General features: G+C 41.9%; 1 protein-coding gene across 4 annotated transcripts; it reads left to right on the forward strand.

Annotated features, from left to right (window-relative positions):
* On the forward strand, positions 1-27,048 carry LOC117402045 (von Willebrand factor C domain-containing protein 2-like). 4 transcript variants are annotated; one of them, XM_034002867.3, is made up of 5 exons: positions 1-985; positions 1,669-2,075; positions 10,754-10,846; positions 18,485-18,614; positions 24,333-27,048. In XM_034002867.3, the coding sequence occupies exons 2-5, from the start codon at positions 1,686-1,688 to the stop codon at positions 24,479-24,481; spliced, it is 762 nt and encodes a 253-aa protein (XP_033858758.1). In that variant the 5' UTR covers positions 1-985; positions 1,669-1,685; the 3' UTR covers positions 24,482-27,048. The 4 variants fall into 4 exon arrangements, with proteins under 4 accessions (XP_033858758.1, XP_033858787.1, XP_033858796.1 ...); XM_034002896.3 differs by having other exon boundaries at positions 10,769-10,846; XM_034002905.3 differs by having other exon boundaries at positions 1,726-2,075.
* The last annotated feature ends 457 nt before the right edge of the window (positions 27,049-27,505 follow it).

Here is a 27,505-nt window from a genome sequence, read left to right on the forward strand (position 1 = left end):
GCCACAGCAGCAGGGACACATCACAGAGAGAGCGTATCACAAATTCAATAGATTGTTAAGAGCGAGGCAGTGTTGTCGCGGAAGATAGATCTGATAGACAGTGCAGTACAGTGGTGACCGCTGACATGGACAGACGCTGTCCATGGTGCTGTAGTACTGGGACGCGATTTGTTTCAGCCCTGTGGATCTGCGGCTCTGTTGTAGCTCTGATGTGCTGCTCTGATGTGCTGCTCTGAAGCAGTGCCTGTGTACGAGTGGGCTTGTATTTCAGGATTGAATGTAAGTGCTTTGATTCAACGTTACGGGGCTCTTATAGGAAGGTTGTTTTTCTCCCTGCACTCTGAACTACATACTTACAAAGCGAACAGCTCTTTTGTATGTTTCAAAGAACTCGGAAGGGCTGTATACTGTGTAGTAAAAAGGACCTTTAGGAATGCCGACAGCTTGGCATATTCAATACCTGTGTTACTGCACTGTTCGAGTCCTATTTGGAATGACAGTTGTGCTTGCACAGCCGTGTTTCGCTGGAATGATCCGAAGTGTAGCTGATTGCAGAGAGTGACGTGCCCGCAGCATCTGAACGCTGAAGTTAATTCGCATTGAAAATCGCTGTGAAGAAGGATAACGGTACATAGGAAGCGGGTGTTGTTGTTGGTATAACTGATATACCCTTGGACTTTGGCAAAAGAAAAGACAACCATGAAATCAACCAGGCTATACGTGAAGCTAACCAAAACGTCCTTGCTGCAACGGGAGCAAGTTATCGATCAGCTTGATTAAAACAATCGTATCGTTTAAACACGACTCTCTTAACAAAGCATTGTTTGTGGTGCCATACAGCGGTCTGTTTTATTCTTCATGTCCAAATGCTAAAGTTGTAAGTTCCACGGTGTGCTGTAGATTTGCGGGAGGCAGCGAATTGGCTTCATTCTGGTTGTCACAGTAATCAAACTGCGGCTGTGCAAGACTTGTATCCCTCTGAGCGGTAAGTAGAAGCATTGCCTATTGTAACTTTAAAGAATGAATTAAAAACCTTGTTTATTAAATACGACATTTTGATCTGCATTTAGGAAGCTTTTCGAAATTGCAAAATACTTTTTTTTAAAAAAATCCAAGATTTACATGATACACATATTGACAAGCAAGGAATTTAAAATCAAGTAACACTGTCATGTAAGAAGTAATTGTAAACCTCCCATCCAAAGCACTGCATACCACTACTGGGGGTAAACTAATATTTTTAACTGACCAGTCACGCACATTCTGATCACTCATTTCGTGTCGGTATGGTGGCTGCAGGGGAAGCACTCTGTGCAGGAGCATGATAATTAATGACCTGATTAAGAGGTGTTCTGCTACAGCCTTCCCGCAGTAATCATGATTTAAGTTAGTTCTAGTTTAACGTTACAGCAGATCCGAAATGAATGTACTTCTAGCCTGACGGCATGTTGTTTACTCGACCATAGTCCCTCCCCTGCGCTGTATGTGTGTATTCATATGGGAATGTGACAATGGATGCCACTACTCCTTACTTTTCTGAGCTGTCATGTCAATCCTCTCTTGGTGTGATGTTCGCTGGTCTATGTGTGGTATCAACCCGCTCTTCTTGTGAATGTGAGCGGTACTGAAACCTGGTCTGTGATTAAGACCTGATCTTTTAATGTCTAGGAAGTCTGCGTGGAAGGATGGCTCTTCTTGTTCAAGTAGCTTGTGTCCTCCTTTTAGCCCCCCCATCAATGGTCAGCCCAGCGGCCATCAACCATGAAGACTACCCGGCTGACGAGGGCGACCCTACCTCCAACAACAACGATCTAATCTTTGACGATTACCGGGGGAAAGGGTGCGTGGATGACAGTGGATTTGTCTATAAGCTCGGGGAGCGCTTTTTCCCTGGTCACTCGAACTGCCCGTGCGTGTGTACAGAGGACGGGCCCGTGTGTGACCAGCCGGACTGCCCCAAAATTCACCCCAAGTGCACCAAAGTGGAACACAATGGCTGCTGCCCCGAGTGCAAGGAAGTTAAAAACTTTTGTGAATATCGTGGGAAGACGTACACAATCCTGGAAGAATTCAAGGTAAGATCAACCACATGCTGCTGCTATTCGTGTCTGTATTTATTTTGTGAATATCGTGGGAAGACGTACACAATCCTGGAAGAATTCAAGGTAAGATCAACCACATGCTGCTGCTATTCGTGTCTGTATTTATTTTGTGTCGTGTATGCATATACTTTATTTACTACATACTGCATTAACGACAAAGGGTCGAAGTGTTCATGCGTAAATTATACACATTTCAGATCCTTTCACTAGTAATTGCCGCGTTTTAAAACGTTTGCCTCTTTAGTGCATAAAAGCTTTCGTGTTGGCTATAAATCGCGCACACTGGGGTTTGATTTACTCTCTGAGCAGGTAAGCCTTAAGAACAGTTGGAGGCTGTGTGGTCCAGTGGTTAAATAAAGGGTCTTGTAACCAGGAGATCCCCGGTTCAAATCCCACCTCAGCCACTGACTCATTGTGTGATCCTGAGCAAGTCACTTAACCTCCTTGTGCTCCGTCTTTCGGGTGAGACGTAATTGTAAGTGACTCAGCTGATGCATAGTTCACACACCCTAGTCTCTGTAAGTCGCCTTGGATAAAGGCGTCTGCTAAATAAACAAATAATAATAACAGTTACTGCAATCTTAGATAAAAGCTCTACAGAAAATGCTTTGTGATTTTTGTAATGCCTCTTGGACAGTCATTGTAAAGGTGGTTTCTGGCTGTTTAGTGGATTTATTGATGCTCTGCTGGCCCGTCCTTTGTATAGTAACACACAAATTAAAGGTAAAGTAAAGCTTTTACTCAGCATACATACCAGCCAAGAAGAGAGTGATGGAACAATGACATGACGAGCGCCTTTTACAATTAACAATATAACTAATCGCCTGTCTAATGAGCAGTGCTTAAATACCTATAGTATTTTATTATTGTATTAAATATGAGCCCGAATCAGAATCAGAATCATTCGTTCATCAATGCAAAGAAACAACAGCCAAATACGTTTATGTTGTACTCATATATGTGTGTGTGTGTGTGTGTGTGTGTGTGTGTGTGTGTGTGTGTGTGTGTGAAAGAGAGAGAGAGGACAACACAACGTGACCAAACTAAACATAACACAAATACTCTGTGTTTCTGAGCACACACACACACACACACACACACACACACACACACACACACACACACACACACACACACACACACACATTCTAGGGGAATTAAGGATTGATACAGCAACATACACGATTTATGCTGTTCTGTTTTGCTGCGTAAATAACTGTTCTGAGTAACTGCAATACACAAATACATAAATAAAAACATACATACATAAATAAATGAATCACTTAATACAACATCCTAGTTAGGTGTGATTCAATCAGAACAATGCCTAGGTGATCCTGTTCATCAGAGCAACCGCACTTCTCCGCACATCTGCTGAAACGTCTGATAATTCTAGCCCAGTGATCGTGATTGATGCTTACACATGAAAATGATGAAGTTTACACTCTATCAACACTCTGCTCGCTGGCGATTAGCTCTTTTTGTTTATCGTTCGGCTCTAGCAGTCTTGAATGGGATTCTTGATGCCACCATAGGTTTTGTCATTTAAACTCACTGGACTGAACCAGAATAGTACAGGGAAGAGACGTGCGCTGCACAGACATTACCGCGGCATGTAAACTATTGCATTAAACAACATTAACTTGTAATAGTTTTCATTTTATGTGTACTTGATTTTAGCAACATTGAAAGCAGCATTTGCTTTCTAAATGTTACTGCAGTACCAATTAATACATAAATACAGTCTTCAGGGAACCAGGGAGAGAGGCAGATAGATAAGTTCCTGCTTTTTGTAATTGTAACTACTACATTTGGTGACATTGTAAGGTGGTGTTTGAATTGGCTGAGTTTGTGTGTGATTAGTACCAGGTGAGTGGCTAAATTGATTAGCAGTTGATTTTGCTATTTGATTGGTTTCCACACAGTTTAGTTGGTTCTTTTGCCAAGCAGGGGTAACAACATTTATTCAAGCAGCTTATTTTAGCGCCAGCACGAAGCGCCAGCCAACAGAAGAGCCTCAACAAAAGAGCCGGGAGTCTAGCTGTGGGAGTCGACAGGTAACCAGGTAACCAGCATTTGAAGCAAGATAGGTATTTGATCCTGCTCCTAGTAATTTTTCCATTAACTATATAGTATTACCTGGTGTTTCTAATTGGGGAGGAGTGTGTGATTTTATCCCAGGCAGTGTGCTTATTTTGAGTACTTAATTTGTAATTTGTAAATTTGAATCAGGGTGGGTTAACTTGATTAGAGCAGTTTGCATTTGAATTGGTCTCCACACAGCTCCTGCAGTTGTGTGATCCCATCAAAGTGTGTGAAACTATTGTCTCCAGAGCAGTTAGCAGCTAGTTCCCTTGCTAAGTGAAGGGAGTTATTTAAGAGTGGGCATCTGGTAATTAGTTCAGTCTTCAGGGAACCAGGGAGAGAGGCAGATAGATAAGTTCCTGCTTTTTGTAATTGTAACTACTACATTTGGTGACATTGTAAGGTGGTGTTTGAATTGGCTGAGTTTGTGTGTGATTAGTACCAGGTGAGTGGCTAAATTGATTAGCAGTTGATTTTGCTATTTGATTGGTTTCCACACAGTTTAGTTGGTTCTTTTGCCAAGCAGGGGTAACAACATTTATTCAAGCAGCGTATTTTAGCGCCAGCACGAAGCGCCAGCCAACAGAAGAGCCTCAACAAAAGAGCCGGGAGTCTAGCTGTGGGAGTCGACAGGTAACCAGGTAACCAGCATTTGAAGCAAGATAGGTATTTGATCCTGCTCCTAGTAATTTTTCCATTAACTATATAGTATTACCTGGTGTTTCTAATTGGGGAGGAGTGTGTGATTTTATCCCAGGCAGTGTGCTTATTTTGAGTACTTAATTTGTAATTTGTAAATTTGAATCAGGGTGGGTTAACTTGATTAGAGCAGTTTGCATTTGAATTGGTCTCCACACAGCTCCTGCAGTTGTGTGATCCCATCAAAGTGTGTGAAACTATTGTCTCCAGAGCAGTTAGCAGCTAGTTCCCTTGCTAAGTGAAGGGAGTTATTTAAGAGTGGGCATCTGGTAATTAGTTCAGTCTTCAGGGAACCAGGGAGAGAGGCAGATAGATAAGTTCCTGCTTTTTGTAATTGTAACTACTACATTTGGTGACATTGTAAGGTGGTGTTTGAATTGGCTGAGTTTGTGTGTGATTAGTACCAGGTGAGTGGCTAAATTGATTAGCAGTTGATTTTGCTATTTGATTGGTTTCCACACAGTTTAGTTGGTTCTTTTGCCAAGCAGGGGTAACAACATTTATTCAAGCAGCTTATTTTAGCGCCAGCACGAAGCGCCAGCCAACAGAAGCGCCTCAACAAAGGAGCCGGGAGTCTAGCTGTGGGAGTCCAGCGAGGGGAGGCCTGCGCTGAGACGCTGTTCGACTAGATCCGAACCTACCAGCGCTCTGGAAGAAGCCATCTACTAGTCAGTTCTGTATCCTCCACCCCACTGCTCCTACTGTGTCTTTTGTCTTGCTTGTCCTGCTATGACTGTCTCTCACATCCCTGTTCTGTCCTCCCGTCCTCGTCCTCTGCCCTCCCTCCGCTACTGCTCCTCCAACCCCTCTAACCTCATTTCTCTGCCTCTCCCCCCCTCCCGCACACTCTCTGGTGCACTCTGGAACTGTCACTCTTCTGCTAACAAAGCTGATTTCATCTCTGCCTTTGCCTCCCACCTCTCGCTCGATTTCCTTGCTCTCACTGAAACCTGGCTGTCCCCTGATAACACTGTTACTCCTGCTGCCCTGTCCTCTCTCTACGTCCTGTCCCATACCCCGCGTCTCACCGGACGGGGAGGTGGGACGGGTCTTCTCCTCTCTCCCTCCTTACTCTTTTCTGTCCCCTCTGATCTCACCTCCCTCTCTGTCACTACCTTTGAATTTCATGCAGTCCAACTAACCTCTCCCTGTCAACTCCTGCTCATTGTTTTGTACCGCCCCCCTGGGCCTCTCACTCACTTTCTGGATGAACTCGACTATCTACTCTCCTCCCTCCCCTCTCTGTCTACCCCGACTGTCCTGTTGGGTGACTTCAACATCCATCTCTCCAACCCCAGCCACTCTGCTGGATTCCTCCCTCTCCTTCACTCCTTCGACTTCTGTCTCTCTCCGTCCCCTCCTACCCACAAAGCTGGCCGTCAACTGGACCTCACCTTCTCCAGGGCCTGCTGCCCCTCCAACCTCTCTGTCACCCCCCTGGACCTCTCTGATCACTATTTCATCTCTTTTTCTCTGTCTCTCCCCCCTCTCCCTGCTCCTCCTACCCCCACTGTCACCTCTCGCCGTAACCTCCGCTCTCTCTCCCCCTCTGTCCTTGCCTCCACTGCTCTCTCTCACCTCCCTCCTATCGACTCCTTTTCACAACTCTCCGTAGACTCTGCTACCTCCACCCTCTTCTCCTCACTCACCTCCTCCCTCGACTCCCTCTGTCCCCTCACCTCCCGACCCGCTCGCCCCTCCCCTCCCCATCCCTGGCTCTCCTCTGTGCTCCGCTCGGCAAGAATCACACTGCGATCTGCTGAAAAGAAATGGAAGAGAACCAAACTCCCTGCTGCCCTAGACCTTTACCGCACTCTTCTCTCCTCCTTCTCCTCTACTCTCTCCTCTGCTAAATGTGCTTATTTCCAATCTGTAATCCAAGCCTCCACTAACAACCCACGTAAACTATTCTCTACCTTCTCCTCCCTCCTAAACCCTCCCCCCCCTCCTCCTCCCTCCTCTATCTCCCCTGACGACTTTGCCTCCTTCTTCTCTTCTAAAATCTCAGATATCCGCAAACTCTTTAACACCTCTCCCTCCCCCGCACCCCCTCCTGCTCCAACCCCTACACCCACTACATCCCCTACTAACTCGCCCTCCCTCTCCACCTTCTTGCCCCTCTCAGACTCTGACCTCTCCTCCCTGCTCCAGGGTCACAAACCCACCACGTGTGCCTTGGACCCCCTCCCCACTCACCTCTTTCAAGCTGCTGCTCCTGCTCTACTCCCCTTCATCTCCTCCCTCCTCAACACCTCTCTACTTTCTGGCATCTTCCCCTCTGCCTTCAAAAAAGCCTCTATCACTCCCCTCCTCAAAAAACCTACCCTCGACCCCACCTCCCTCCAGAGCTACCGTCCTGTCTCCCTCCTACCCTTCCTCTCCAAAACCCTCGAGCGGACTGTACACCGCCAGCTCTCTGCTTTCCTGTCCAACCACTCTCTGCTTGACCCTCTCCAATCTGGCTTCCGCTCTGCTCACTCCACTGAAACCGCCCTTCTCTCTGTCACCAACTCACTTAAGTGTGCCCGAGCTGCCTCTCTCTCCTCTGTCCTAATTCTCCTCGACCTCTCTGCTGCCTTTGACACTGTTGATCACTCTATTCTACTATCATCTCTTGCTGACCTGGGGATCTCTGGCACTGCTCTGGCCTGGTTCTCCTCCTACCTCTCCAACCGCACTTACCAGGTAACCTGGCGTGGAGCAACCTCCACACCTCACCCTCTCTTGACTGGAGTCCCCCAAGGGTCAGTCTTGGGTCCTCTCCTGTTCTCTCTCTACACCCGCTCCCTGGGCCCCCTCATCGCATCCTATGGTTTCTCATACCATTTCTATGCTGATGATGCTCAGATTTTCCTCTCCTTCCCCACCTCTGACTCCACCATCTCCTCCCGTATCTCTACCTGTCTGTCTGCTATTTCCTCCTGGATGCACTCGCATCACCTGAAACTCAACCTCTCTAAATCTGACCTCCTTTTCTTTCCCTCCTCCTCCCCCTCCTCTGATCTCTCTATCTCTGTTCCTCTGGAATCTACCACACTCTCTCCCTCTTCCTCAGCTAAAAACCTTGGAGTCACCCTGGACCCCTGCCTCTCTTATTCCCAGCACATCTCCACTCTGGCACGCACTTGCAGATTCTTCCTGAGCAACATCCGAAGAATCCGACCCTTCCTCACCAACTATGCTACCCAGCTCCTGGTCCAGGCCCTGGTACTCTCCCGCCTAGACTACTGCAACTCCCTCCTGGCTGGCCTCCCTGCGTCCGCCACCCGTCCGCTCCAGCTCATCCAGAACTCTGCTGCTCGCCTGGTGTTCTCTCTACCTCGCTTCGCCCACGCTACTCCACTACTCCGCTCGCTCCACTGGCTCCCGATCACCGCTCGCATCCAGTTCAAGACTCTTGTACTAGCCTACAGATGCCTTGATCAGACTGCACCCAGCTACCTCCAGACCCTCATCTCTCCCTACACCCCCACTCGACCTCTCCGCTCCGCCTGCACTAGAAGACTGGCTCTACCTCCGCTACGCTCCCCTGCCTCCCGAGCCCGCTCCTTCTCCACCCTTGCTCCGCAGTGGTGGAACGACCTTCCTACAGATGTCAGGACTGCCCAGTCCCTGACCACATTCCGACGCCTCCTTAAGACTCACCTCTTCAAACAGCACCTGTAGAACTCCTCTGTTGTATCCTGGGACACTATCACCCTTCATTTAAATATGCTTTATTTTGCTCTTATCTGCCCCCTATTTTACTGCATTTAATCCTGTACCTCAGAATATTGTAATCTGCCAAGTGTTTAATCTGTAGTATTTTGTACTTAATCATATCCTGATGTAACTATCACTACTTAATCATATCCTGATGTAACTTTCACTATTATCTGCTGTATTATTGAATTGTGGTTTGTCACACTTGAGAATTATTGTATTTCTTGTTCTTATTGTATGACTTATATTGTAACACTTGAATGTATTTGTATTTGCTTGCGATTGTAAGTCGCCCTGGATAAGGGCGTCTGCTAAGAAATAAATAATAATAATAATAATAATAATAATAATAAATAAACAGGGTCTCATTTTAAAAAGAAGCTTAGTAGGATCAATTAAACTATATAGATATATTGCTCCTGTTACTTATTAACTTATTGTTTGCATATTTTTTTTTATTTTATCCATCCCTAAATGTTACTTGATGTCAACAATTGTTGTGGAAATAAATGTTCATCAATAAAACAGGCATGCTTGTGTGTTCACATAGAGTACATCAATTAACAACCAAGCTGGTGCAAAGTCTGGAAGACTTAGAGCCTAATTCACCCCGACCTTGACAACACTGAGGCTTTTAATCTAAGCATCTAAAAACATCTAAGTGATTCATAAAACCTGGAGAACCACCGGTTGTTCATTAAGGCTCCATCCTGGAATACTGTTAATGGACTTAAGGATCGTCACACCATTCCTTCTCCAGAGGGTTGCGCTCATTCCCAGTAACTCACCCAGTAAAGGCACTATCTCTGGGAGTGCAGGTTGAGTCACCGGAGAGCTTGTTGAATTGAATTCTGTCTACGCTGAGTTGCCGACCCACAGGGAGCAGGGTAGGGAGGTACAGGTAAATCAGCCTGGGTTTGCTCATCTCACCGTCCCACTGCAAACCTTACTGCTCAGGTCAGGTGCCGGACGAGGCCAGGGTTCAGCAGGGGCCGCTTAAGTTCTTAAGAGGCGATAGTTAGAATACAGGAATGGAGGCTGACGCTTTATCTCCAGTCCTCTTCTGGAGTCAGACACTGCTTTGCAGCGTTGACAAGACTTTACAATTGGGGAGGAGAAAACAGTGGTAAAATACATGCTTGGGCACATTTAAAAGAAATAAATAAATAAAGTGAATCTGATTGAAATAGCACAGGCCTGTTGTGAGCTTGTATTAGTATGTCAGACAGGGGCAGTTGGGGTACAGTAGGTGCTGTTGGTTTTGTTTTGTGGTTCAGTCTGCAAACATATTTGTAGGCATATACCCCTGTAGTGTGTCACCCCTAGACGAGCTTCCTTGACAGCCGCAGTCTAAGATATTTGCTCTATCTATCTTTTAAACACACTTTACATGGAAAAGAGGCTGTATACCATAAGCTAAAGTACATTGTCTTTTTTTTTTTTTTACAAGTCTGTTTTTCATAACATAACCTGTAATGTATAGCTACCATCTCATTACTTTATCTCTACACCTTTACTCGACCACACGCAGACAGCAGGTCTACATGCATACATGCACTGCATTGCACATTGTATACCTTGTTCCATGTTGGTCAATGCATAATTTCTTATATATATATATATATATATATATATATATATATATATATATATATATATATAGATATATACTTAAAACGTGTTAACAACAGAGCCAAACGGTTCAATTTTCCAATGAGAACTATCTGCACCAGCATAGAACAAAAAATACATCATTTTAGTAAATCCACATCAATCCAGCCCTTTTTTTTAATGTATTTGTTTTATTTTGTTTTGTCTTTAACACAATGACTGTGTGGATTTCATGTTCTATTAACTCCTTGTTAACGTATGTTTTTATAATGCTGTACCCTGGAGTAGGGATTGCTTTTTGGTGCTACTGTATAATGTTATGTAAACATCATTAGTAGCAATTAGAAATGTGTGTATGTTTTAGTTTCAGGTAAGCTGTGTCTGGCTAGATACTGTATAGAGGCGCTCTCTAAAATGAAGACCCTGGTGTTGCCACCTGTCAATTGGGTGTCGCCGCTTGGCTCTGATGATGAGAAAGTGCAAGTCCAGATAATAGAGATTGTTCTGTGTTGTGATCTTTTGTTCCCTGAAATACACTGACTCACCCTTAGTAGGTGTTTCACCTACAGGGATCCCCGCTGACAGAGGATGGGACTGAATTACCTGTGACCTCCCCACAGCTGCAATCAAGAACCGGACACTTTAGGGTGAGTTCAGATCCCAACCGGACTGGTTGTGCTGGGATGTGAACTCAGGTCCTTCTGTGGCCGAGGATCACAGGACACTAGTGTGGTGAGCTACCTGGCCTGGGCCACGGATTGCTCTAATTGGGAGTGCTTGCTCGGATGTAATACGTGATTCATTTTTGTAAGGCATTATTTGAAGTTAGCCTACAGTGTTGTTGCATACATGATCTTCTTCATAGCCTCGTAGTAACACTTTATTACAACTGCAAGGAGCAGAAAGAATGACATAAAATGGAAATGCAACGCTAATATGATAACATGGACAAACAAAGAATACTAATCCTATGTGATAAACATGTAGCTTTCACCTACCACTTAAATCCCAGCGATGGAAATAAGACTCCTTTCTGCATAGCAGTTTCACCCATTCCAGGTTTATAGCCACAGGGTATAGATGACAAGCCCAGGTGTGTCTTATTAAACTCACAGTAAAACCAGGAATAGATTATTTCCATCCCTGAATCCATCCGTCTCATTGTGCAATTCGTCATACGAAAGGCATCACTTCCTTTTTCTTCTTTGTGCTGTCAATTTTCTATATGTAGTTTCATTTTAAAATGAAACTGGTTTTGGTGGATATTGATATGTTAAAGCTCTATAGCAAAAGCCTGGACAGGCACTAGATTACTTTTGTTCTGCCTGGAGCACATCTTCTCATCTAAAGCATGCCTGTGTCACGGTAGAACACAGCACATGTTCTTGCACATTTACATTTACAACCTCCTGCATTGAGGGAATAAGGAAACATTGTGACAATTAGAACTTGTGCACCTGATTGCCTCTCTGAAGCCTGAAGAAATCATCTGGAATTTCAATTGCTACAGAACCACAACATATCATTATTTTAAAACTAAACTACAAAGATAAAACTGACCATCCAAGGAAATAATTACACAATGTTCTGTGTCGTCCTTAAAAAAATGAGAATCCCCACTCTCTGATTTTACTGCTCCTTCTTGTCTTGCTGAAAATGTCTTTGGGTTCATAATTATACAAATGAATCCTGTGTGATAGGTCGATTGTGACGGATACAGTTTATTTTTATCACTCTCTGACTCATTTTGAAATACCATGTGACACATTTTTGAAATTCTGAACCCAGCTCCAGCTTTTGTGAAAAACATTATCAAACTGATATGCAAACACAAAGACACATCCCTCCAAAGCTTCTACTGGCTCATAGAACCAGTTCAGGTCTCAGAAAGGAGAAAGTGTACGAAAGCAAAGCCGATGGAGCGAGCCGTTACAAGAAGCATGAGTCCCCTGTAAGAGATTCTGCTTGTTTTTAGGCTAATGGCAAAGCAGCTGATTTGTTCCCTTAGAGGTTGTCATGAAGTGTTACAAACAGGCCAGGTAGGGGTCACAGGGTCATTATGCATGTAACGCACCACAGGTCTACTTTTAATAAAGCATGTCCTGATATCCATGCTTAAACTACCTTCTGTTAGCATGGACAGGAAAGGGGAGTGTAACCTTTTCATCCAAGGCCACTGTTTCCATCCCACATTCCACAGTAACAATTTGAAGTTTAAAAGCTACATGTGTTTAGGCCAGACTATTCACAACTCTGCAAAAGCAGATCAAATTGAAATCTAGAATTCTTCTTCTTTGACTGTAATGGAAATATGTTTATTATGATGAGTAATACAGCTGAGCAGCACAATGTCCATTAATAGATAATCCATTATAGATGGCCTTGTAGTCCTGCCATCCTCTGCCTACAACTCAGTGACCACAGACACACACAGTGATTTCACAATCCTGTCAGGGTGGGCACATAGCTTGGGCATGACATACCATTAAATATATTCCCAACAGAGAGAACAGAAATGCTATTGCAATTACAATTACATTACGAAACCTAATCATAAAAAGGGAAGGTGAAGTTTACTTATGCAGCTTTCTTGTTTTTCATTGCATTGACTGTTTCTTTTAAAGTTTATAATGGTACATTGACCTGCTTATTTCCTCAGTTTACTAGACTTTTCCCCTGCTTCCACTATGCATTTAACATTCTGTCTCTATTGTTCTGTGCTTGCTGAACTTCACTATACTTTGCTATGATTTTACCGTAGTTTACCACAGTAAATAAATACCTTCATAAATAGGCTCCTGACCTTTATTCTGTGTGTGGCCCCTAGTGGCTCACCTGCTCTTTCTCTGCTCTCATAAAAGATAGAGCTGGCTACAGACTATAGCAATGCATGCAAGAGACAATGTGTTTAACAATACATTTGAGCAGGGACCCACAAGATAAATATATTTATTCAGAAGGAATTTAATTATTTATTTGCCTTGATTCATTGAGATGAAGAGTCTCTTTTACTAACTAGAGTGTCCCGCGGTTTCAGTGAGTGCTATTAGATTTTCCAAAATGTGAATAGCATTAAGACATGTTTCTAGAGGGATTATTATTATTATTATTATTATTATTATTATTATTATCATTATTATTATTATTATTATTATTATTATTATTATTATTATTTACATTTTTTTAATACAAAACATTTTACCGAAGCTGTTTGCCATAAAAGGGTTTACTGCAAAGAAAGTTAGTTTATATAATGAATATAATGAATTATATTATTATGTAACCAATATTGTTCATATTGGCCACATAATAATAATAATAATAATAATAATAATAATAATAATAATAATAATAATAATGTATACACACACAAAATCAAACAGCAAATAACAAAGACAAATGGATAATAGCTGAGTAATTGCTGTCTGTTTCCCACATACTATACTTTAATAGCGATTGAATTGATCATCACAATTGAAAAGCTGAAACATTTTTTGCTCTTTCAATAAGAATATTGGGCTTAAATTTTAGGTTTTTGTGAGCACGAAGCAAATCAATTAGTTACTCCAGGTGCATTCATTATAATTCTTGTCTATCTTTTATATTTTTTCATCATTGCAGCATTTTTTGTTGAATACATTCCCCTCTCTTCAGAAGCTCAGCTCTGGAGGTCATTTTGATTTGCTGATTTTGCAGGTTGGTTTGTACAGCTGTCCTGAGGAGTCGGTCGAGGCATTTGTATTTATTAAATATCTCTTAAACATCTCTTCTTCTCTTGCTTCTCCTTCTACTTCTCCTTCTGCTTCCCCTTCTGCTTCCCCTTTTGCTTCCCCTTCTGCTTCTCCTTCTGCTTCCCCTTCTGCTTCCCCTTCTGCTTCCCCTTCTGCTTCTCCTTCTGCTTCCCCTTCTGCTTCCCCTTCTGCTTCCCCTTCTTCTTCTTCTGCTTCCCCTTCTGCTTCTCCTTCTGCTTCTCCTTCTCCTTCTTCTCCTTCTGCTTCCCCTTCTGCTTCTCCTTCTCCTTCTTCTCCTTCTCCTTCTTCCCCTTCTGCTTCTCCTTCTGCTTCCCCTTCTGCTTCCCCTTCTGCTTCCCCTTCTGCTTCTTCTCCTTCTGCTTCCCCTTCTGCTTCTCCTTCTGCTTCTCCTTCTCCTTCTTCTCCTTCTGCTTCCCCTTCTGCTTCTCCTTCTCCTTCTTCTCCTTCTGCTTCCCCTTCTGCTTCCCCTTCTGCTTCCCCTTCTGCTTCTCCTTCTCCTTCTGCTTCTCCTTCTGCTTCTCCTTCTGCTTCCCCTTTTGTTTCTCCTTCTGTTTCCCCTTCTGCTTCTCATTCTCCTTCCCCTTTTGCTTCCCCTTCTCCTTCTGCATCTCCTTCTGATTCTGATTCTGCTTCTATTTCTTCTTTGTTTTCTTATTAATATTAAATAAACAATACATAATATAGATTTGGATTTAAAAAAGTGTTTCATCATTGTGTTATTTATCTTCCAATGAATTCCATCTGCTAAATGCTCTTAAATAAATTCACTTTAGTAGACTACAGAATACAAAAAACATACATCATGATATCAGTCCCTGGTGAATATAAACTAGAAATGTACTAGTCTGCAATTCTATTGTTGCTTGAAGGCTTTATATGGTAACTATTAAAGAACCTTAAAACAGGCTCAATGCAGGATTGATTTCTAGTGATTTATCAATAAATTGAAATGGGATTGAAATGTCACTGCTCAGGATGTGAGCAAGAAGAGCAACAACCAGCAGGACCCAATGAGCACCAGTTCTGATTTTCAGTGTCTAATGGAGAGGTGTGTGTCCGTGCTATTCTGGCATGGCTCTGTAAAACCTCTGCTTGTTTTCACAACACGTAACCACGTTAACCATGCTGTGTGTGGCCACCCTTGGATCTTGCTGCTGAGAATGCTTGTAATGCTCTGTATTCTTCAATGAAGATGTCAAGTTATTGTCGTTTTAATCATGCATTACGTCCTTGCAGACCACTTCAATTAACAGACTTGTGTTTTTAATTACCTATTTTTATTATTATTATAGATGCTCCTACTTCACAGCTCCTTGATCTTTTTTAAATCAATTCTTCACCTGAATACATTTGTTTTCATTATTTTTGCAATGAAGTGCACACACACAACAAGGTTTAAAATGTACTAACTGGTTGGATCTGTTCATCCAAATTGCCAGTTTCCTTGTGATGAGACACTCTCAAGTATGTTTTAAGAAGGACCTGTTTGAACAAGGAGTTAAAGCAATGCTTCAATACTATACAATGTGCATCATGCACGCATTGCATTTCTAACCTGTTCAGTGCGTGGTCATGTGTGTTCTGGATGATTCTCTGTTGTAGCTTCTGCTCATTCATTGCCATGCTTACTAACTACTCCAGTAAGAAACATTTCTGAAAAAAACTTGGATTATGGGGAAGTCACTTCCAGACAATTACCATAAGTCTTTTCAGAAGCTTTTTTGTTTTTTGCTGGAATCGTTGAGTCGGCATTGAGGCGTTTCATATAAACTGCCAAAAGTTACTTTATACACCATACGGTATCACATCAATCACCTGCAGGACCTGCCCGCTATTCCCTAAGATAAATAAGAAATGAAAGTAGTGGGATGTTTTGGTGTGATGCACAGTGCATATATTTGGAAGGAGAAAGCAGCTCTCTTGAAATGCAGTTCATCCTCTATGTCAGGCCTTGCTTGATAACTTGTTTGATATGATTATTTTATTGATTCTTGACTTGCTGCTGTGCCAGGGCACTCCAGTGATTGAAGCCTGGATTGAATGAATAGCGGATACATGAATCCTGCGCACGCCCCATCTGTCTATAGTGTAATCTTGCTGGTGCAATTAATATATTAGTTAATTAATAACTGCAGGTGGCAAATTAAAAGTTTGGATGTATTTGCTTGAAATATTTGCATTTAATAAACAACAGTGCTCAAATGTTCAATATCAATTCCTATCACAGAGTTTTCCATTGAATCCTTTACACCTGGTACCCCTAACGTGTGCCCGTCAGGAGCAGTTTTTTTCCAGTACTGGACACTGGTCCCATTAAAAGGGAGCTTTAATTAACTGTCCAGCTTACTCTATAGTGATACTATGATACACGGTTAGCAAGATGACTCTATGAACTTGGCAGTAACTTGTGAAGTCATGTTTCATATAGCTGTCTGTTTGTCCTCTGTTCTTCCTTTCCAGCTCACTGCACCCATGTGTTCAAATAGCCCAGAGCCAACTCATTCTGTGTCTCTGTAGCTGGGTTTGGGGATAGGTAACCTGTGAAGACTAGCGCTCTGGAGAATTACAGTACTGTCATTATAAGACTGCAATCTTTATACTTTAAAACCACTGATGTACAAATATTGGTGCCTAGGTGTGTGTGTGTGTGTGTGTGTGTGTGTGTGTGTGTGTGTGTGTGTGTGTGTGTGTGTGTGTATATATATATATATATTTGCAGAAGTATTCACCCTCTACCAATAATGTCACGTTTTGTTGAATTACAAATAATGTATGTACAGTTTTTCAAACTAACTTTTTTTATGCAAAGCTGTAGTGGTTAAACTGAACACTGTTATATGAGGAAGAGGTTAAATGTCAGCAAAACTTGCAAAGAAATTGTACAAAATGAAATTTACTGGTTGCATAAGTATTCAGCCCCTTAAGTCATTACTTGATAGAAGCACCTTTTGCAGCAATTACTGCTATGAGTCTTTTTGGATAGGTCTCTACTAGCTTTGCACAGTAGAATGGTGAATTTTTTGCCCATTCTTCACGGGAAAATTGCTCCAGTTCTGATAAGTTTGTTGGGGATCGTCGATGGACTGCAATCTTCAAGTCTCGCCATAAATTTTCGATTGGATTCAAGTCAGGACTTTGACTGGGCCACTCAAGAACATTAATTCTCTTCTTGTTCAACCACTCCAGTGTCGCTTTGGCTTTGTGCTTTGGGTCATTGTCCTGCTGAAATGTGAATTTCCTCCCTAGTTTCAGTCTTGGCTGACTCAGACAGGTTTTCCTCAAGGATTCACCTGTACTTTGCACCATCCATTCTCCCATCTATCCTGTCAAGCTTCCCAGTCCCTGCTGAAGAGAAGCATCCCCATAACATGATGCTGCCACCACCACCGTGCTTGACAGTTGGGATGGTGATGACTGGGTGATGTGCAGTGTTGGGCTTGTGCCAGACGTAATGCTTGGAATTTAGAGTTCAATAAAAGTTCAATTTTTGTCTCGTCTGACCACAAAACCTTTTCCCACATGTCTGCAGTATCATCTACATGCTTTTTCGCAAACTCCATACGTGCTTTAAGATGTGTCTGGGTGGTATGATACATCTTCCACTTCTTAATGATGGACTTCACTGTGCTGAGAGGGATAATCAGCGCCTCTGAAATTTCTTGTACCCGTCTCCTGCTCTGTGCCTCTCTACCACTTTATCCTTGACTTGTTTCGAAAGCTCCTTGGTCTTCATGGTTGCTTTGTTGGATCACTATGCAGCTTAAAAGTGTTGCTATACCTGAGGGAAATTATCTACAAGTTAAACCACTTTGAGTACACACAGGCTGAAACCATTTCACTAATTTTGTGACCTTTCAAACAAATCGTTTGCACCTGAGCTGATTTAGGGCTGCAGTAGCAAAGGGGTTGAATACTTATGCAACTGAGATTAATCTGTTTTTCTCTGTAAATCTGCATTTTTTAACTTTAACAATGTGGAGTAGTTTGTGTAGATTCTACATGTAAAGTCTAATTTGAAAGTGTCGTTGAGTACGCTCAGGTGCCAACAAAATGTGAAAACTTTGCTGGGGGGTGAATACTTCTGCAAACCCCTGTATATACAGGAAACTTTTCCGATGATATTCAGTTTCTTTTGCTAAACATGGCTCTGAAACTAACTCTATGTCAGCAGGTTAAATAAAACAGTAAAGCATACTGTATGAATACAGGACCATTTTGAACGATGTTAACCCCAATCCGGTGCTAGCTGCTGGCAGTCTTCCCTGTTTGCTAATACAAGCAGCGTGGATCTTGAGCTAATCTTCCATGCAAGCTTTTAGCAGTTCTGTCTGGTCCTGCTGGTTTAGCTTTTTAAGATTCTGCCTCTCTCCCTCTCTCTCCCTCTCTCTCTCTCTCTCTCTCTCTCTCTCTCTCTCTCTCTCTCTCTCTCTCTCTCTCTCTCTCTCTCTCTCTCTCTCTCTCTCTCTCTCTCTCTCTCTCTCTCTCTCTCTCTCTCTCTCTCTCTCTCTCTCTCTCTCTCTCTCTCTCTCTTAGCCCTCCCCCTGTGAGTGGTGCCGTTGTGAGCCGAACAATGAGGTCCACTGCGTAGTTGCTGACTGCGCCGTCCCGGAGTGTGTCAACCCCGTGTATGAACCTGAACAGTGCTGCCCTGTGTGTAAAAACGGTAAGCATCTGTTCATTATCCACCCTCCAACAGGAAAGCATGCAGAGTAAGCCTTCTCTCAGGACAGGCAGATTGATGGGTTACTAGGCAGGCTCATAGATTATATAGACAGACTGATTGGGTATTTACAACTGTAAACAGGCATAGAGACACTGGGCTGCAGAGACTGATCAGGGACCTTGTGTCACGTTTTTGTTGTATTCACCTGCTTTACACTGTTGGTCGAGAAAAGGAAATTAAATGTTTTTTCATGTCAAAAGTTTACTTATTTATTTATTTATTAAATTAAATTAAAAAGCTAGACATGGGAAACATGTAAACTGTATGTCTGGTTTAGTGCACTATCAGCCAGTGGTCATAGGAGAATCATGCTTTGAATACAAATTAATTTTGGAGGCAACACAAACGGTGCCGTCGCACAGTGGTACAAAAACGATGGGATATGTTTTAATGACAGAAATGAATACTGGGGGTCTCAATTATCCACAGACTAACATGGAGAGAGGTCTGCTCTGTAGTCTCAAGCAGGCATTCTGTTCTTATTCTTATGAACACTGAGGGGGGTACCGTTACTCTCCAAAGAGTGAGCCCTTATCCAAAAATGTGTGACATTCGTCTTACAATAAATCAGTCTGAAATGATTCTGAAGGTATTAAGGGGTATGAGCAAGGATTGTAAAACCGTACATAATTAACTTTTAATGTGACTATCCAGGAAACATCCCAGCTTGTTATTAATTCTTGTTTCTTATGTAATCTGGTGGAATAATAAACCACCTGTTTTGTTTGTTTGATGCGTGCTGTTCCAGCAACAGCAGCCAAATATCACCTGCAAGTAGAATGACAGGCATTACGTTTCATAATGAATAATTCCTGAAATAGTTACACTGATTAATGATATCAGACCTGAGCCCCAAAGGGGGCCCGAGTCTCTCCCCCCTGCCCCCGCTTCACACGCTGATGCAGAGCAGACCAGCTCTCAAATTACCATTATAGGATTCCAATTGTTATTGGCTCGTAAGGATCGTGATATTGTGGAGTCGGCATAATTCCAGCTTTAACCTTCCCCCTGGAAAACACTGGTTGTCTGGTCTTGGATAATTAAGTCAGGCATAGAAATTGATAGCTACATGGGTAGAGCAAAGCCTTTAGGATAACGGGTGAAGACAAGATGCTCATAGCCCAGCAAATAGAACCCCATTCCCTGTCCTGTTAGGAAAGATATTTCCATTTCCTGTCTGGCTGAGGACAAAGTGAATCATGGGTTTTGTAGGTCCTTAACTCAAGATATTTGTAAAAGCTGGAGACACCAAATATATCTTTGATATATTTGCCATTATGCAGGGCACTGTGGTTGACAACTCTGATCTAACCAACAATGTATACAGGACCTCAGTCACAATTTCAACAGCCCAAGTCTTTTGGAGTCCCTCCAAAATAATTAACCTACTCCCATTTCAATAGCAGCTAGATATAACCCCAGCCCCAACCGTAACGCTAAACCCAGCCCCAGCAACAGCCCCAACCCCAACCCTAACCCCAAATCTTACCCTAGCCCTAAACCCAGCCCTCGCCCCAACCCCAACCCCAACCCTAACCCCAAATCTTACCCTAGCCCTAAACCCAGCCCTCGCCCCAACCCCAACTCTAACCCTAACCCCAACTCTTACCCTAGCCCTAAACCCAGCCCTCGCCCCAACCCCAACTCCAACCCTAACCCCAACTCTTACCCTAGCCCTAACACCAGCCCCAGCCCCAACCCCAGCCCCAACCCTAACCCTAACCCCAACTCTTACCCCAGCCCTAACCCTATGTGACACCCACCCAGGTTCTGACCAGACCCAATCCTGTTAATCTTTTGAATGTGAACAAGATCAGAATGGCATGACTGCAGGTAAATCCCTCAGCCTAATAAAACACACAAGGTGATAAAGCAAGACATAATTGCTGTTAGTGGTGGTTCTGTTTTGGTTAGATTTTTAATTTAAGGAATTGCTTTTATTGTTCAAAATTTTAATGGTGTCATTTAAACATGTATATCATGTAGTTAATGCTATGCGTTGGTGTTGTAGTGTTAATTCACTGCATTTAGCCCCTGTGACAAAATCTTTGCGAGTTCTACTTGCTATGTACAGCTTCAATCAACAAGTTGTATTGCATTGTACAGTTCTCTGTACCATTTACTAGTAGAATGCTGTGGAATTTATAATAGTTTTTTTTTTTTTTTTTTTTTGCTTTATGGTTCAATACTGTTTCAAACCGGTCTCCAGTAGTGTTGATATAGTTCCTGTCTCTGCTTCTGAAAGCCACCACTAAACTATAAGAAGAAAAGAAGAAAATGAATATATTCTTTATGGAATGCATGACCAGGGTCACTAATGCAACCACATTGTTTGTGTCTGGCTTGCAGCCTAATCTTGTGCAGATATATGAAGGAAGCAATGTTGAACTGAACCGTAAAGCACGGCAGACAGGAGGCACATCTAATAAATGCAGAAATTAAAGCTGGCACTTTGCTGTTTGCTTTTTCAAGCATGGCAACTCAGTTATTGCAGAGACTCTGTGGATGAGGGATTCTCTAACTTCTTGTAGACACACACATTGTAAGATTGGTTAATGCCCACACTAGCTGATAATATAAGTCTTGCCAAATGATCTTAAGTGCTTATGTCGTGGTTTTTTACTAAGATCTAATGGTAGGACAAGGCAGGTACAATGATATGATATAGGTAGAAATGTGATATGACATGAACCTATACACACTGCTGATCCATTGCAGTACCATGGAGTCATATCAGTACTCGAGTGTTGCTGTATCAAGACTACCCTCTCTGTTCCTGACCTGTTCTGTGGCCATTGCTGGTAATATCTAGCAATGCTTATTGCTTTTTTCAGCATGCACTTATTTACCTCGCACTGTTTGCATCTGTGAGTGTCTATTAAAAATGTGTACCTGTACTCACATACCAGAGGGGAAGGTTTCTGTGACAGGTGTTCACGAGTTCTAATGGGATCCGATGCACTTTAAGTACATGTTACTGTTTGCACATTGCCTACAGATACCTACTATGAGATTTCAAACAGGCAGAAAAAACATATTGTAGCTGTGATTACTCTGGCACTTGTAGGAGGGTTGATGCATATCATCCAGTCCTCAGGGATCAGTCGGGCAATCACTGCTGGCAGGCAGAGGTGCGGCAGTGAACAGAGCAGCCAAAACCCATCTCTGGGAATGTCTGCTGTGCTTGTCAATCACCCATGATTATGCAGCGCCATGGGGGCTCTTCAGACACTACTAAAAAATACCCCTTTTCCATTCCTACTCACTTTAGGTGTCCCAGTCGAAAACAAATTCAGTTTCTCATGTAGATTGCGCTATGTTAGTCTTTGTCAAAGATGAAAAACATATCTCCATGAGGCAGTATCCAAAAAATGATAGAAAATGACTGCTCTCTGAAATTTGTTCTGTGATTTATGGTTGTGAAATAATTACCCAAGGAAATTCTAATTGTTACAATGGCATTTTTACCCCATTTTTGCTGTATGTGTCTCTTAAAATGAAAAAACTCACAAAAAAAGCTTCTGCGTAGTACTGCGAGCTCTGGAATTGACAGCAGCGTCTTGCAATAGAAAGCTCCTAGGAGCTCTCAAGATAGATTTAAATGAAGACAGCCGTGCCTCTTATCTTTTTAAAGCCCACACACTCACTCTTCCTACACCCAGAACCCAGACCACCACAGCGCAAGTCTTTGTCAGGTTGGTGAAGCAGCCATTTTGTGGGCTGACAGCTTTATCTAGGAACAAGGGTGGAAGGCCCTAAAGATTAAGCCACTGCCAGAGGATTGTACACAGAGATCAAATGAGAGGCGACTCCTGACTAATTGAAACCGCTAACTGTGTAAGAGACGGTAACTGCACTTGGCAGCTCCCTGTGACAGCATCATTAGACCCCAGATAACTGACGTCAGGGACACTGACCTCCTTTCGCTGCCACAGAAGGGCGATTAACTTCCAGAATCCACACAAACTGCTTTTCCATGAAGTTAAACTTCTGCCAGATATCCCTTTGAAGAGCTTGGCAAACACCCTTTGTTTAAAAAAAAAAAAGTAAAAAAAATGACCACTTGGCATTGTTTGCTTTGTCTGCAATGCAACTGTGAATCCTGGTTTCACACCCCTTTTACATGTACTCTGTTGCACCATTCTGCTAAATGTCTATTAACAACGGCAGTAGGTTTGAGAGGGTTTGTGTTTGTTGTGACTGCCCTCACCTCTCTCAGGAAGCAGAAGCCTGTTCTGCACAGTGTTCTTCTTCAGAGGGCGATGGCAATGGCTCTGTATGTGCTACACATATAGTATGTGCAGCTCAAAGTAAGACATGCAGGGGAAAAGAGTCTGAGAGAGACTGAGGAGGTAGTGAATGAGAAGACAATATATCAGGCCTATATCTGTAACTGCTCATCCAAGAGACTGGCTCTTTTGTACAGGGGTTAAGATCAATGCCTAGGTCTGTGAAGCCACATATTTGCAAGTGGAACCCACAGTAAGATCTCTGAACACTACAAATGCAACAACAACTTCTTGACTCTAAAATATGCCAGTGCAGTATGTCCCAGATGTGTGATTCTGTTTTCAGATGAATATCTGTTATTCTGTGCATTCGGAATCATTTCCTGTTTCTAAGATGCCTGTGAAACTCAATTACAATGAGGAGTGACATGCTTTGACCATAAACAATAGACGACATTGCTTTTACTTCTATTTTTTTTTTTATTTTTTTTTTTTACCAGATTATTTATATTCAGTGCTCTTCGGATCAATATGAATTAGGACTTGGCACTGTCTGTTAATAGCTCCCCTGCTTCCACTCAATCGATTTTATTACTTTTAGTTTTATGAAGGTTAGCTCACCGTAAATCCCATTAGATAGGGTAGCACCAGCCTATGAAGTCAGATAAGCTGGTGTTTCTTTATTTTAGGTTTTGCGTCAGTGTCTTTCAAGAGAACTGGGATGAGAACCAAACAAGGCGTTCTATGTTTTCACTGGTTACAGTAAAGTTTGATAATTCGGATCGTTTTCTAGACTGCAGTCAGCTGATTTAACACCAGACCTCATTAACAGAACAGACTGCACTGAAACAAAAAAAAAACTTTAAACAACTACTGGGTTAGTGAACAGTTCCCTGTAATGCAAACATGATACTCAAAGCTGTCTACTCCAAATCAGCATTGACGCAATGGAAAAGTGAATAAGAAACGACTTTATATTTCATTGAAGTGAAAAGTCTTAGTAGTTTATTTGTGGTTTGGAAACTGCATTGGGTGTGTTCTTTCTGAAACAAAGGTGGTAATAATGAATAGGTGCAAATAGCTTTGAGAAGTTAATGCCAACTTTATGCTAAACATTTGCAAAAATAAACTTTAAAAGCCAGATGCCTTATCTTTTTAGACAGCTTAGCATAGGGGTGGTCCATGTTGGTGCTTCCACTTCTGGTCTTTGTTCCAACTGTGTTCTAAATTGTTTAATTGAACCAATAAAACCATCCAGACCCTGAAGTAGTTAATGATCTAGTCTTGCCTCTTAAACCTGGAGTGAAATGGCCCTCCAGGACTGGGATTGGATACCCCTACCTAAGCACATCAATCACTTTCATGCAGACCTCTAACAATATTAACAGTCTCTTTGTGTGTGTGTGTGTGTGTGTCTGTTTTAAACCAGGTCCAAACTGCTTTGCTGGAACGACAATAATCCCAGCTGGGATCGAAGTGAAGGTTGACGAATGCAACATCTGTCACTGTCACAACGGAGACTGGTGGAAGCCAGCGCAGTGTTCGAAACGCGAGTGCCAAATCAAACAGAATTCATAGACACACAGAGACAGAAAACACAGGCAGGGCACAGACACCTGTTCTGATCCAGTGCAGTGAAACTCCTTCGCCAAGTTGATTGATGAGCGCTGCTAAGGAGATCATTTTCATGTTTCTAATACAGAAAATAAAAAAATAAAAAAGTCACCCTCTGTGCTGATGCAGAGGTTTAACAGTATGATGCCATCAGTAGAAATGTGCAGAAACTTCCAATTATTATTCTAACATATGCATGCATTTTAAGTTGAGGCCCACAGACATTTACAGTAAATAATGGATTATATTGCCCAGCAGGGTTCGTTTTACTCTTGCCATATTTTTCACTGATTTTCACAGTTCCATTCAGTTTTTTTAATCCTGTGCCCCATCTCTCCCCAGTATAGATAGAAACACTTGAGTGCAGGGCCTGGTCTGCAATGAACGGCAGGGGGGCAGGGGGGCAAAGAGTCAATTTTGTGATGCAAATGTTCAAAATGTTAGCCTCGATTAACTGGGAACCAATAACAAAACAAACATAGCTGCAACAAACCCACTGGGAATATCTCAATTGGAAACTGTGACTTTATTACAGAAGACTTAACTTGTATGTAGACCATTCCCAAAGACCTAATGCATTGTTAAAGATGGTCCTGAAATCACAGTGATCACCTTGCATCCCTGAAGGCGTATTATACAAATGTTTCTTCACAATTTCTCAAATAACGATATTACATGAGCTTACATCTTCCTTTGCTTGAACAAAGTATCATCTTAGTCTACGAAAGAAACCTTTGGAAAGTGTCTTCTTCAGTGGAGCCGTTTACAAAGCTTTGTATTTTAAATCTTGGGAGTTAATGAAAGTTTGATCATCACTAAACTGTACAACTAGCTCAGTGGTGCACATTATTCAAGGTCTAAACTTAAAAAATGGCTGCAAATCCACACAAGGTTATTGCTATGGCATTCATCAGACGGGATTTCTGTGTTACTGCAGTACATTTTTACACATTATTTTAAAAAGGTTGTCCTGTTTCTTATGTCATTTCTAATGTGTATTTTATTTATGTAAAAAAAGAACATCTGACTGTAGCTTGCGTTCACGGTTTACTTCATTGTTGTGTTGTATTTAAACTGCAATTGAGCGGATAGGTTTTGTACAGGGCTGTAGAACTAGGCAGGGTATGTGCAGAATATGCAGAGATGATATCTGTCAGACAGCATGGAGCACACCTTCTCAACGTCAGCACTTTCTCATGAAGGGTTCACCTTGGATCTTACAAAAATAACCCCCCCCCCCCCCCCCCCATCCCTCTCTCCTACTGCTTCAGAATGTAACATATAAACACAGGTTTGTATATAAAAAATAAATATAGAACATAGAAATCACAAAACAAACAAGAAAATGCCAAGGTCTCTATTGCTTTTACAATCAGTCTGCAAAAATGTCAATGTGCGTATGTCGACTGCTTTAGAGTCCCGATGGCTGTGCTATTACAGGCAGGGTTTGTAAATGTCACTGTACTGTGTGTTGAGCATGTGTTCTTCTGAGCACAAGAACATTCGGCTGCAGCAGGAATTACCCTCAAGTAGTACAATAAAGATTTGTTTATTGTTGTTTTTTATGTTGTTTGTTTCTTTGTTGCTAAACAGTGCTTGTTAATATTCACAAGCAGACATTTGTTCTACAATAAGATATTTTAGCTTCATTTTAATTTGGAACATTATATTTACTTGGATGCTGCACCGTAATTTCTCATGAAATTTCTTTCACTTTAAAATTCATCAGTTAAAATGCTGTATTTTTTTTTTTAATGATTTTATATATAGACATAGCAACAATAAATAACACCCCCCTTCCTCCTAGCCAATTCTACCCAGTGGCTTGAACGGTTAGCACTAGCAGAATATTTTATCCTGCATACTGTAGCTGCTAGAACGATACCTAGCCATGGTGAAACCAAACAAAGTATTGAACAGTAAATACCAGCTGCACAGAGTAGCATTTGTATTTTAAAAAAGAAAAATGTATAGAAATTACCATTCATCTTTATTCCAATTGGGTGAGGTGATCCTCAAGTTTAACAATGGTGTCATGCCATTTTCTGTGAGCTGATTTGGATTTATGATGGTTCAAAGTTAGGGAATGGGATGTATCTGGGATGTTATTTAGAATGCTAGTCTTGTTGCTCAGCTTTGCACTTGAGGAACCGTTTGCAGGCAAACTATTGCTCATTCAGTTATCGAACTACTGTTTTGTACCCCTTATTTCCTTAACCGGTGACCCTACTGATGTGTGTGCTGCTGAAATCTACACTGACTTACTGTAGCTGGCAGCGAAAAACAACTGCTCATTATTTTTTTGTGTTTCAAAATGAGTGTGCCTGAAAATGAAAAAAATACAACTGTTAATCACCTATTCTGCTGTAATAAAAGAAGAAATTCTACATATACAGTATATATTAACAAATGTGTGTAATGTGTACTAAAGAAAAAACCCAAGATACAAAAACTGGTAAAAGAAAAGCAAATTGTGTATTATATATAAAAGACTATTTTGTTAAATATAAGAACATGTGTTATTCAGCAAACAGTGTTGTGTTTTTCTTCAGATTTGTCTCTGTATTTAATGATTTCTCTTTTTTAATACTACTATTATTAATACAGTTATAGATGTCTATACAATAATGGAAATGGATATGGACAGATGAACACAATACATCTAAGTACAGGAAACGCCACAAAGCCGTATTTATTGACATGAGCGAGGATGGCTGACCAGCATGGAGCCCTTCATTGCTGTTGAGTATCTATTTCCAAATCAGTGTTATTTTCTTAATCAATGATGAGGATCAATGGTTAAGAATACTTCACACTGGGGAGGAACTCAGCCCTCACTGCTGGTATTTGACCTGTAGAAACCCGCTTACTGGCCTTCCAAGTTCATTTAAAAATCACCATTGAGACTATCAGAACTCAGGAGCGAATCTGAGAAAAATATCTTAATTTATATATATTTTTTTTCTTTTTCTTTGATAATAGCATAAA

Source organism: Acipenser ruthenus, chromosome 10, assembly GCF_902713425.1.
Source record: "Acipenser ruthenus chromosome 10, fAciRut3.2 maternal haplotype, whole genome shotgun sequence".
Taxonomy (NCBI): domain Eukaryota; kingdom Metazoa; phylum Chordata; class Actinopteri; order Acipenseriformes; family Acipenseridae; genus Acipenser; species Acipenser ruthenus.

Bases quoted from the DNA above. Each gene is read 5' to 3' on its own strand.
- LOC117402045 (XM_034002867.3), top strand. From the start codon at position 1,686: ATGGCTCTTCTTGTTCAAGTAGCTTGTGTCCTCCTTTTAGCCCCCCCA. The intron at 10,847-18,484 runs GTGAGTTCAGAT...TCTCTCTCTTAG, and splicing joins CAAGAACCGGACACTTTAGG to CCCTCCCCCTGTGAGTGGTG. The intron at 18,615-24,332 runs GTAAGCATCTGT...GTTTTAAACCAG, and splicing joins CTGCCCTGTGTGTAAAAACG to GTCCAAACTGCTTTGCTGGA.